Source organism: Suncus etruscus, chromosome 5, assembly GCF_024139225.1.
Source record: "Suncus etruscus isolate mSunEtr1 chromosome 5, mSunEtr1.pri.cur, whole genome shotgun sequence".
Taxonomy (NCBI): Eukaryota; Metazoa; Chordata; class Mammalia; order Eulipotyphla; family Soricidae; genus Suncus; species Suncus etruscus.
Window position 1 is genome coordinate 32,013,302 of NC_064852.1, and position 12,709 is coordinate 32,026,010.

General features: G+C 38.1%; 1 protein-coding gene across 1 annotated transcript in view; it reads right to left on the bottom strand.

The window, feature by feature from the left end:
* The window catches only part of MCM6 (minichromosome maintenance complex component 6), a 34,168-nt gene that overhangs the window by 5,601 nt on the left and 15,858 nt on the right, over nucleotides 1-12,709 (bottom strand). The window contains exons 7-15 of the mRNA XM_049773635.1: nucleotides 12,222-12,372; nucleotides 10,972-11,113; nucleotides 10,105-10,246; nucleotides 9,430-9,537; nucleotides 7,251-7,406; nucleotides 5,337-5,465; nucleotides 4,477-4,638; nucleotides 2,310-2,445; nucleotides 1,608-1,763 (exon numbers count right to left, since the gene is read on the bottom strand). Coding sequence (XP_049629592.1) covers nucleotides 1,608-1,763; nucleotides 2,310-2,445; nucleotides 4,477-4,638; nucleotides 5,337-5,465; nucleotides 7,251-7,406; nucleotides 9,430-9,537; nucleotides 10,105-10,246; nucleotides 10,972-11,113; nucleotides 12,222-12,372 — 1,282 coding nt within the window. The remainder of the gene's footprint in view (nucleotides 1-1,607; nucleotides 1,764-2,309; nucleotides 2,446-4,476; nucleotides 4,639-5,336; nucleotides 5,466-7,250; nucleotides 7,407-9,429; nucleotides 9,538-10,104; nucleotides 10,247-10,971; nucleotides 11,114-12,221; nucleotides 12,373-12,709) is intronic.

The following is a 12,709-nucleotide window of genomic DNA, read 5'->3' on the forward strand; positions in this document are numbered from 1 at the left end:
GGGTTACTCCTGGCTCCATGCTCAGAAATTGCTCCTGGCAGGCACGGGGGACCATATGGGACTCTGGGATTTGAACCGATGACCTTCTGCATGAAAGGCAAATGCCTTACCTCTATGCTATCTCTCCGGCCCCTATCACTACTATTAAGAATAATACAAGATTATTTAGATACAACTTTGGATCAGTTACAAGTATAAGAGTCTCTACCTATAAGGACTGTGACTGATTCATCTGGGTATCCCTATAATGAGGCAGAAATAGATCAGGTAAAGGAAACAGGATTTATGTTCTTAAGAAAAAGCAAGGCACACGATGGTTATATCTAATAGAGGGCAAATGATGGGAACTACCTATAAGACTAAACTATGGCCCACTTAGCATAGGATTAACTACACCTGATCCCTTACCTTATATTGAAGTGTATGATGAGGCTGGTAACAGGTAAGTAGTGCATGAAGGAAAAAGTGTGTCATTATAAATTGCTCTTTTTAGAAAAATTAAAAGAGGGATAGCATGAAGGTAGTGCGGTTGCCTTGCATGCACAAGGACAGTGGTTTGAATTCCAGCATCCCATTTGGTCCCCCGAGGCCTGCCAAAAGAGATTTCTGAGCACAGAGCCGGGAGTAACCCCTGAGCACCGCCAGGTTTGACCCCAAACCAAAAACCAAAAAAAAAAAAAAAAAAAAAAAAAAAAAAGAATTAACCACTAGCCTTAGGCCATATAGTAAGGACAGAAAACCACCAGAGTGGCACTATCTAGAAATAGTAAGATTAGATCTGATTCTTGTTAAGGTCAGTATGCCCAGGAAATTGCTAATATGTGTCAAACATATGTTGAAATAAGGAACCTGTAAATTGACGTATTTTGATTTTTTTTTGCCAATATCCTGCTGTTAAATGTATAAATAACCTAGAGAAATAAATGCAGTTGCTCTGTATCAGAGGCTCGCTCAGGACAAAGCTCTTAGCCACTTTCTAGCATCCAAGACTTAAGAGTCTTTAGTTGCGCCGACCCCTTGCCCACCTGTCTTTCGAGGGGGACCCTGGTGTTGCCCTCCGACGACTAAGCACTCTGCGGCAAAAAGCAAGCAAAACTTATTTGGGGGGGGGGTGTCACACCCGGCAGTGCTCAGGGGTTATTCCTGGCTCTATGCTCAGAAATCGCCCCCGACAGGCTCGGGGGACCACATGGAATGCCGGGATTTGAACCAGTGACCTTCTGTATGCAAGGCAAATGCCTTACCACTGTGCTATCTCTCCAGCCCCAAAACTTCTTAAATATGTATTTTTTTCTCTTTGAAAATGAGAATTTATAGTTAATAAGTTAAATCCATTGGCATTCACTAAAAAAAGTTCAATATTTTGACTATGAAATACAACCATTCTGTCTTAATGCCATTAATTAATTTGTTAAATTGTTAAGTCTCTTATTTATAACAGGGCCAGAGAGAGTAGTTACACTGTCTCCAATTATATTCTTTGCTAAAGCTAGTCTAATGATTTATCATCCTCTCTGATAAAACAATACAATCTCTAGCAATTAGAAGTAATTCATGAGAATATAGCTTATGTAAGTGACTAAAATATGTGAACAGTACCCCCTTACCTTCTTCCATTTTTCTGAGGTGAAGCACAATAAGGTTAGAGATTCGGCAATATTCAGCAAAGCCCAGCTTTAAGGAAGCTTTCGGAACAGAATCTTGATTTATATCTTCACTGTGGCCATTGATTCCATTCACAGGAGCAGGGCTGTCAACATGATCTAAGTAAAATAGTAAACCACCTGAGTTGTATTTTTATTTCTCCATACTTTCCTATCAAATGTCTACATATATATACTATAATTTAATACTGATTTCAAAGCAAGCATACTTAGTAATTTATTGATTTTATACAGAAACTAAAAGAAAATTTAGAAATGCTACTAGTGAAGACAAAAACTAATTTAGCAGCAGGAGATGGAAGGTTAAGATTTTATGATATAATATTACATTTATATATAAATCTTGAATTTGTTATCTTTTAGTACTATGTATATGTAATTTGAAAGCCAAGCAACAATACAAATAAGACTAGGGAGAATTAAACACAATCACGTTCTAGTGTCTTCTTTCTTTCAATCTTTCATATTTATTCTGTATCAACGATCTGTTTTTAGCTTGTAAACAGTTAATAAAATTCAATCTCTACTTTTTTCCCCTGCTACATAACCTTTGTAATCATCAAGTGTACCGAAATGTACTGTGACATCTTAAAGAACATTTTGGTCTCTAAATCAGGAATAGACAAAAAAGAACAAACAACTCACTATTGATTCCATCTGGGCCCTCATCTACTTCCATCTGGGCCTCTTCTTCCTGATCAAGATTGACATCTGGTGTTTCCACACGAATAATTGATTTATTCAGTAACCTGAAGGCTTCTTTCACATGTTTAGGCTGGACCTAAATAAATCAAAATGAAGTAAAGTAAATCAGAAAGTCAATCTTCTCAAATTTCTCTCTCTCTCTCTCTCTCTCTCACACACACACACACACACACACACACAATAAGACCATACGATAAATATTCAAGAACAATTTCATTTGCTTTGTGTGGGAACTGAACTATACAAACACTATAAAAAACTGTGGTTTGAGGGCCGGAGAGATAGCATGAAGGTAAAGCGTTTGCCTTTCATGCAGGAGGTCATCGGTTCGAATCCCGGCGTCCCATATGGTCCCCCGTGCCTGCCAGGAGCAATTTCTGAGCCTGGAGCCAGGAATAACCCCTGAGCACTGCCTGGTGTGACCCAAAAACCAAAAAAAAAAAACAAAAAAAAAAAACAAAAAACTGTGGTTTGAGAGTAGTCATTACTAAGCTGAGCACATGTACCACCTTAAGACTACAAATTCCACTCCTAGGTCTATACCAGTAAAAATGTATATAACATATATATAGCACATATAAGTATAAATAGCAGATACAATATATATATATATTTATATAGCAGAAAAATCAAAATATTTTATTCATACACCAGAAGAATCCAAACTGATAATCACGGACAAGTCCATTAATAGAATAGGTAAACTTCTGTTACACATTCATTGGAAGAACATTATACAGCAATAAAAATCAATCAACTATTCCCACACAAACTGGAATGTTATCTTGTGGTGTTAATGCTACTTGGAAAGAAAGAAAAACTGACACAAAATAAAGACTAAAACAGATGTAGAGTGACAAAACATCATGTCAATGGTACATGGCCCAAATCTATAAAAATAATGATACTAATACAAAAACAAGAATGAAATTCAGGATTTGAAGGCACCTGAGTTTGATTCTTAATATTGCATAAGTTCTCAAAGCCCAGCTGAGCTGGCCCTGGAGGTTCCTAGTATTGCTGGGTTTAAGGTTTTCATTCATTCATTGTGCTACCTGGCACGGGACAGATTCTCCAAAGAACCACCCCGAAAAAAAGGGGGAGCACAGAGAGATAGTAAGATGGGTAAGGCACTTGCCTTGCTTGCAGCTGACCAAAGAGCCAGAAGTAAACCATGAGTACTGCCGGATATGGCCCCAAAACACAAGAACAAGGGGGTGGCAAAGACAAGAAAACCAGGGAAAGCCAAGAGAGTACAATAAATTTTAACTTATTAAGTAATTTATTATTATTTTAACTTATTAAGTAACTGAGTTTTGTATGCAAGTCTTTCGATTAATACTTAAGAACCCTATAAGAAGTAATTCCACTTTTGCAATAACATAAGTACTAAATAAATGCTTAGCAGACACTTTTATTTAAAAATCTGCAGTGTGAGCTGGAGAGATAGTACAAAGGGTTAAGGTGCTTGCCTTGCATGCAGTTAATCTGGGCTTGATCCCTGGCAGCCCATAAGGTCCCCCAAGCAAGGAGCACTGTTGGGTGTGGTTCAAAAGTCAAACACCACTCCCCAAAACAAACAAAAAACTTCTATGAGTGCCAGTAATTCTCAAACTAAAGATAAAAACATATTTGGAGGGCTGGAGAGATAGCATAGAGGTAAGGCATTTGCCTTGCATGTGGAAGGACGGTGTTTCAAATCCTGGCACCCAATATGGTGTCCGTCCGTCCGGCCGTTCCCCCCCCCCCCCACCGTGCCTGCCAGGGGCGATTTCTGAGCACAGAGCCAGGAGTAATCCTGAGCACTGCCGGGTGTGACCCAAAAACCAAACAAAAACAAAAACAAAAAAACCCATATTTGAAGGGGCGAGCAATAGTGCAGCGGTAGGGCACTTGCCTTGCACGCAGCTAAACCAGGACCTAGGTTCTATCTCTGGTATCCCATATGATTCCCCTAGACAGGAGTGATTTCTGAGCGCATAGTCAGGAGTAACTCCTGAGCATCACCTGGTGTGGCCCAAAAATCAACCAACCAAACAAAAAAAAATATTTAGAAGCCAATAAATCACTTTCTTTTCCTCCATTAGTTCAAGTGACTTTTTAATACCTCATCACAGCAGTGCATTCGAGCCATGGCTTCAGAGAGACGAATCATGCTCTCAAGCTGCCGCACTGTAATCCGCCATGAAGATTTGGTTACTCCAGATCCATCCCTCTGGCGAAGTCGTTTATACTGTTCCACAATGAAGTCCTCTGACTCTTTAGAAATCTGTTTCAGAACACCAAGGAAGTCAGAACATTTCTATTTTATGGGAGCTGAATTAAACATAAATTTTAGAGCCCTCAAAGTTCAATTCCCGTCACCACACAGTTCCCCAAGTTCTGGTAGCTACAGCCTTGGAGGCACAAGGCCTTCGAGCATTGCTTAGGAAGTCTACACACTTCTTCAAAACAACAACAAAATAGCCTTTTCTTTTTTCTCTTCTATTTTAGCAAACAAAAACAGATGCATTATTAAAATACTATTAAGAGGACCTAGGGATAGCTCAGTCTTATCTACATATATGACTGAGGCAAGAGATGATGAGTTTAATCTGGATAGCAACTATCATTTGTGATACCAGTAACACAATATATACTTACGATGCCACCCAACCAAATTGTGTGCAGAGCTTCCCTCCCATAATCTCAACAAAGGGGGAAAATTTTTAAAAGCTCAAACATATCCTTTATCCAGCAGTCAATTCAATGATTTTTATCAGTTACTGTAAGTGAAATTATTCAGATAAAAAATATTTCCTCAATTTTCTCTAAAGAAACAAATTTATTTTAAAAAAAACAAACCTATCTCAAAGAACAACCCCCCCACAAAGATGTACAGATTCAATTAATTTCCTTTCATCCTTTTATTTCAGTGCCATTTTAACATCTCCATAATTACTTTTCCAGTACAATAAAACAGGTTACCTTAGGTTTAAATTGTCTTGCAAAGAGAAGATACCTCCTGATATCATCAAGGGAATAGACACGATCAATTGAATCCTCAATTCTTGAATGCAAGTCTACTATACGCCTGGCAATAGCATAATCTGTAACCTAATTAAAATTAAAACTCTTATTAGGTGGAGAATATTATTCCATATTACAGATGAGCATTTTAAGGCCCAGAGAGATTAACTTGTTGAACATCAGAGTTAGTAATGGAGTTAGCACTTGAACAATCTAACTTCAAGATCTCTTAATTGCCATTATATTTTTGCTTATATAATACATGCAGATAATTGTGAAAATTGCAAAAAAAAAAAAAAAAAAAACAACAAAAACCTCAGAATTACACAAAAAGATATGCAGCTAAACAGAACAAATGATAAAGTAAATGTGGCAAAATGCTAAGATGGAAGCTGAATAAAGAGCATATCGGGGCTCGGAGAGATGGCACAGCGGCGTTTGCCTTGCAAGCAGCCGATCCAGGACCAAAGGTGGTTGGTTCGAATCCCGGTGTCCCATGTGGTCCCCCGTGCCTGCCAGGAGCTATTTTTGAGCAGACGGCCAGGAGTAACCCCTGAGCAATGCCAGGTGTGGCCCAAAAATCAAAAAAAAAAAAAAAAAAGAGCATATCGGTGTTACTACGTAGCTTTTATTTCTTGCAACTTGTGTATAATCTCCAATTAAAAAGATAAAAAAAAATTGGGCTGGAGAGATAGCATGGAGGTAGGGCAATTTGCCTTGCATGCAGAAGGACGGAGGTTCGAATCCCGGCATCCAATATGGTCCCCCAAGCCTGCCAGGAGTAATTTCTGGGCATTGAACCAGAAATAACCCGAGTGCTGCAGGTTGTGACTCAAAAACCAAAAAAAAAAAAAAAATTGGGGCCCGAGAGATTGCATAGCAGGTAGGGTGCTTGCCTTGCACACAGTCTACCCAAGGCTCGATCCATAGCAACCCACATGGTCCCAAGCCTGCCAGGAGTAACTTCTGAGTATGTTGCTTAGTATGGCCCCAAAACCAAAATAAATAAATAAATGTTAATTGAATAAATAGATAAAAATCAGATAACTCCCAAGTATTGGTGGGAGAACCTTTACACATTTACGCAATAGAAGGTAGCTTTTGTATGCGTTGAATCTTACTGAAAGCAAGTTTTATCTTGTGATTAATGTAATGTAGGATCTTCATGTTCAACAACTAAAAGCAAAGCCCGCCAATATTATCTCCCATGCAATGTTGTGTACACACCTGACCTGTACACTATGGTTAAATATTCAAGTATAAATGTCAATTATTCCTAATAACTAATATGGTAAACCCTAGCAAATTTGATTCTTTTACTTAATCTTTTTTTTTTTTTTTCTTTTGGTTTTTGGGTCACACCTGGCAGCGCTCAGGAATTGCTCCTGGCAGGCTCGGGGACCATATGGAACCACCGACCGTCTGCATGCAAGGCTAACGCCTTACCTCCATGCTATCTCTCCAGCCCTCTTTTACTTAATCTTAAAACTGCTACATAACTGAGGAGGAAAGGAGGTTTATACACATTCAGCAACCAGAATGGAGAGAGAAGACAAAGACATAGGATTTGAAAAAAATTTTTTACTTAGTATTTCTATTACAAAAAGAATATCAGGGCTGGAGCAGCAATACAACAGATAGTGGGTGTGCTTTTTATAACTAAAATTCAACTACAAACATGTTTATAATCATGGTGCTTAAATATATTATTAAAAAAATGAAATAAAATACCGGTGAGTTAAGAGCTATCTAAAAAAAAAAAAAACAGAAATAAAGGTCAATACAAACACAAGGACCAGCAGTTTTCCAACCATGACTCAATCAATTATCCTAGTAAGAAATAACAAGGAAAGGTAGAGCTTATGTCATTACCTCATTGCATTCATCCACTAGTATAAAAAAGAGATCAAATCGGGACATGATGGGAGCCGACAAATTTATATTCTGTTTCAGTGATTTTGATCTGTCATAATGTCCACTGACTGGATTTGCTGCTGCCAAAATGGATGTCCTGGCATTCAGTGTAGCCTGACAACAACAACAACAACAAATGGTGAAAGGTTTAAAAGGTCACCCAAACTGGCCTATGAGCATGACAATTGAGTATTTTATTCAGGTCACCATGAACTAAACATAGACAAACACAATAAGGTATAATTTTCACCTATAGAATCAAGATTAAAATCTGAAAATAAGCTGTGAACAGGCATTCCCATATGACGGCAGTAGACACACATATGCACACACCACTGTTTTGCTTTAGAGCCACATCTCACAGTGCTCAGGAGTGAGACCTGACAGTGTTTGAGATGCAACACTGTGCAGTATTGGAGAATAAGCCAGAACCAATTTCAGTAGGGCAAGCACTTTACCTTAGGTACTAAAATACATTCTCTATACACAGTATTTTTTGTTTTGGGGTTACATTTATTTCTGGCTCTGTGCTCAGAAATCACTTTTGCTGGGTCTCAGGGGACCATATGGTATGCAAGGAATCAAACCTAGGTAGGTTACATGCCTTATGCCCAACTTTTAAGTTAGCAATTTCTCACCAATTTATCTTATAACAGGTTCAGGATGATGTGTTCATAGAAGTTTACTATAAATCTCTACTAAGAAAAGCTAACAACGAAACCAGAGAGATAACATGGAGGTAAGGTGTTTGCCTTGCATGTAGAAGAACAGTGGTTCGAATCCCGGCATCCCTGCCAGATGTGATTTCTGAGTGTAGAGCCAGGAGTAACCCCTGAGTGCTGGCAGGTGTGACCCCAAAACCAAAAAAAAAAAAAAAAAAAAAAAAAAAGAAAAGCTAACAATGATTTGAGCCTGCCAAGAGCATTTCTGAACACAGAGCCAGGAGTAACCCCTGAGAGTTGCTGGGGTGTGGCCCCCCTAAAAAAAATTCAATCTGAGAATTCAATGGATCATAAACTGAGGTCCAAACCATCAAAAATTAAATAATTCTTTAAAAAAAATAAAATAGTGGCGAGGTGGTGGTGGAGTTAAGGTATCTGCCTTGCAAGTGCTAGCCAAGGAAGGACCGCAGTTCGATCCCCTGGCCAGAGGCAATTTCTGAGCACTTAGCCAATGGATGTGGCCCGAAAAACCAAAAAATAAATAAATAAAATAAAATAACTCAGGGCCGGAGAATAGCATGGAAGTAAGGTGTTTGCCTTGCATGCAGAAGGACAGTGGTTCAAACCCCGGAATTCCATATGGTCCCCTGAACCTGCCAGGAGCGATTTCTGAGTGTAGAGCCAAGAGTAACCCCTGAGCACTGCCGGGTATGATCCCCCCTCCCCAAAAACACTCTTAAAATCTGACAAATGCTGGTATAGAAATAGTGCCAAATAAAATTAACAACTAAATGAGCAGTGAGTACATGTTAAGCTAAGTTACATAAAATATTACTGAAAGGGGCAGAAACTCAGCAGATCTGAGTGTATACTGGAAAAATTATCATTTAAATTACATTTTAACGTGCTTCTTAAAAATTTCCTGAAAAAGGGCCGAAGCGATAGCACAGCGGTAAGGTATTTGCCTTGCACGCAGCCAATACAGGACCCCATTTCGAATCCCAGCATCCCATATAGTCCCCCGAGCCTGCCAGGAGTGACTTCTGAGTGCAGAGCCAGGAGTAACCCCTGAGCGCCACCAGGTGTAACCCAAAAACCAAAAACCCAAAAAAAAAAAAAAAAAAAAGTTTCCAGGAAAAAAAAAAAAAAAAAGAATTACTTTTATTTAAAATTCCCCTACAGTTTGGGTTAATAAGCCATATGTCTGGAGTCAGAGTGATAGTACAGAGGGTAGGGTGTTTAGCTTGCATATATTCAACTTAGGTTTAAACCCTAGCACCCCATATGGTTATCCAAGCAAGCCAGGAAATCCCCCTCCATCAAATAACCAACCAAAAAATCCCCAGAGGGTTGTTTTCTATTTCAATTAAGGGCATTAAATTTATTTTATCCAGATATGATTATCTATAGCATGAATCAACCAGGTAGACTTAGCCTGGCAGATTAGTCAAGCTGTAGTACATAGACACATGTACCTTCACTCCTGCTTTAGTAATGGAGATAGTCTGCTGTTCCATAGCTTCATGAATAGCAACTTGATCCCGCACATCCATCTTATCAAATTCATCTATGCAACACACACCCTGTAATCAAATAAATCTAGTATAAACCATCTCTTAGAGGTCAAATGGCAAGTAAACTCAAATTTGAGACTATGAAGATCTTCTGGTTTCTTAGCAAGTGTAAGAAAAGTAAGCAACACTAATAACCTCAATCATAGTTAAGACAATTCAACAGATCCTAGACCTAAAAGAATCCATAGGCCAATTAACTGTGAAGAACAATTAACAAAGACAATCACTTTTTCATTTACCAATTAACAATGAAGCCCCATATAAACAATAATATAAATATGCTGAGTCCTATCTCAACATTAACTTAGGCTGGGAAAGTGAAGGTTAGAGCACAGTATTTAAAAGAACGTATTCCTAAACATATATGCATTCACAGAAACTATGTCACCCACCAATGTCAAATACATGTTAAACAAGATACACTCAAGTTTGAGGCCCTATTTTCTACAATGAAGCACACAAAAATGCATATACATCTCCTCACATACCCTCCCATTATCTTTTAAAAACCTGTACTAATAGGGTAGAGCGTGCATTCCAATTCCTTTCTATCCGAGAATAAAAAATAATTCTTACATTATCAGCCAGCATCAACGCTCCAGCCTCAATGACAAACTCATGGGATTCTTCATCTCTCACGACAGCTGCTGTCAAACCAGCAGCACTGGATGCTTTCCCACTGGTGTAAACAGCTCTGGGACTGAACTCTTCCACATGCCTGTTCAAAGTTATAATAATCATTAACATAGGAATAAAAAGCATCCTGTCTAGGTATATCAGCTCAGAATTTAGGACAATTCTTTTAAATTGTAAATATTAACGAGAAACATTAGGTATAAGTAAATTCATAGACACATAAACCGCCTGGAAAGACTTACGTCCTTTTAGTTTTAAACACACTCCATAACTGCTCCATTTATAAGAAAGAAAATATATGACTTATGTCTCCAAAGACTTATGAACAGGAGAACTCTGTGTAGGCTCAGAAAAATAGCTTAAGGTAAGGTTAAATAAGGTTGCAAACTCAATCTCTGATGCTAATACATCTGGTGAGAATTGATTTTGGCAGCCAGTACCAGTTTGTGATCACTGGTCTTACAAGAGATTTCTGATAGCACCCAGTTAGGCATGAGAGCACAGAAACTGAAAATAAATAAATAAATAAATAAATAAATAAATAAATAAATAAATAAAGGGTGTGAACCCTGGAAAGCATCACAACTAAAAAAATGTGCCTGTAACACAGTCAGGTGCGCAAAACTAAGGGCTGATTCCCCCTGAAGACATATGGACGTACTAAAAGCGACAACCATCAGTGAGAACTCCTCCATTATTAACAAAACATCAACATCAACAACGAAGAAGGAAAGGGACTGATACTGAACATTAAACTCTGAAGCTATGTATTTTTTTCCTAGTGTACTATTTCAGGCAAACACTTACTTGAGAAACTGACTTTTAGCAGTACTTGGGTCACCAACAATACAAACATTTACGTCACCTCGAAGGGAGGTTCCTTCTCCTGTTGTCTTTGGAACACCACCAAAAAGCATAAGCAGAACGCCTCGTTTTACTTCATCATTGCCTGAAATGAAAACAGAAGGTACTTTTCTGTGAGGTTAATTGATATTAAGAGTAAGCCAAACAACAAGTTCATAAGCCAAAAGATGCTGAATGAAAGCATAAGACTGGAGTAAAAATCTGGTTTCTGTATTTTGGAATTACTCCCAACTTTGTGTCAGGGATTGATGGGCTGTGGTTGTGGGTGGACTGTGTTCAAGGAAATTGACTTACCCATTATACTGTATCTCTGGCCCCAGACACATGCTATTTAAAGAAATATTTTCTTGTACTTATTGTAACGATTCTCTGTGAACTTCAACAAAATAAGCACATTTATATAAGCCTCCTGACATGAAATGTGTGTTTCATAACATTAAGGAATGAATTATGTAGTAGATGCTACATAACTGTGGGTCTAAAGACCCACAAATTCTGGAAAATCTATTGTTCAGTGTGGCTGGACTTAACAACATAATTTTTGTTGTTGTTATTTTTGGGCCACATTCGGTGACGCTCAGGGGTCGCTCCTGGCTATGCACTCAGAAATCGCTCCTGGCTTGGGGGACCATATGGGACGACCAAGGAATCGAACCGAGGTCTGTCCTAGGCTAGCGCGGGTAAGGCAATTGCCATAATGCTTGTGCCACAGCTCCGGCCCTAACAACATAATTTTAATAGCATATGTTGGAATTAAAGGGGTATAATTAATGAGATAAAGTCATGAGATGTAATGGGAAATCCCTATTGCTTTGTTCTTGATGTATATAAGAAACAGCCAGCTCTGAGTGTTGATGACACTCCCAACAGTCTCATGAAAGAGATTCAAATAGCAAAAGCAAGACATTCAGCTTACTTTTAATACTAGTGAGCAAGTCATGTGAAAATATTACTTAGTAGATATTCAGTCATGACTGATTCAGTCATGGTCAAGCAGTTCAGATAGCCTGTTGAACATGGTGGCCCCAAGTAAGTAACTTCTAAAAATACCAAAACAAACAAACAAACAAACAAACAAAAAACCAAAAACCCTGCCATGATTTGATCTGTATAATTTAAGATATCACTTAATGTAATGTAATTAATCATTCTTTTGATCTAGTGCATAAGCCAGAAATAAATAGAAATCTTACCATGTATAGTAGGGAACAAACTGGTACAAAGATTGTGGTACAAATTTTTATCTTGACTCATTTCAAACACTTTTTCCCACTCTTTCACAGTCATTTGGTTCTTAATACTCTCAGCTGTCTGTTCCTCATCTCTGAGCTCTTTCCCTCCAAACTGAAAGGAAAGAAGAAATATTAATATAGTCAAAATAATAGGAAAAAGAAGAATCTTCAATATAAACAAAATAAGAGTCTAGGAGGTCAGCTTCAGATTGCTGAAAAAACTTGCAGGTCCTAGATAACATGTTGAAGTTTGTCACTTATTGTTTTGTACTATTACCTGAGCAATTCTAAATGCTCAGAAGACAATGTAACTCTAACAAAATGTTAACCAGTATTATGTTCACTCATCTTTCCCAATCCTTGACTATTTTTCAAATTTTTTCACTATTTTCTCATTCAGGATACTAAATCAAGTTCTGAGTAAGTAAAATAGTAAGTCCAGAATAATG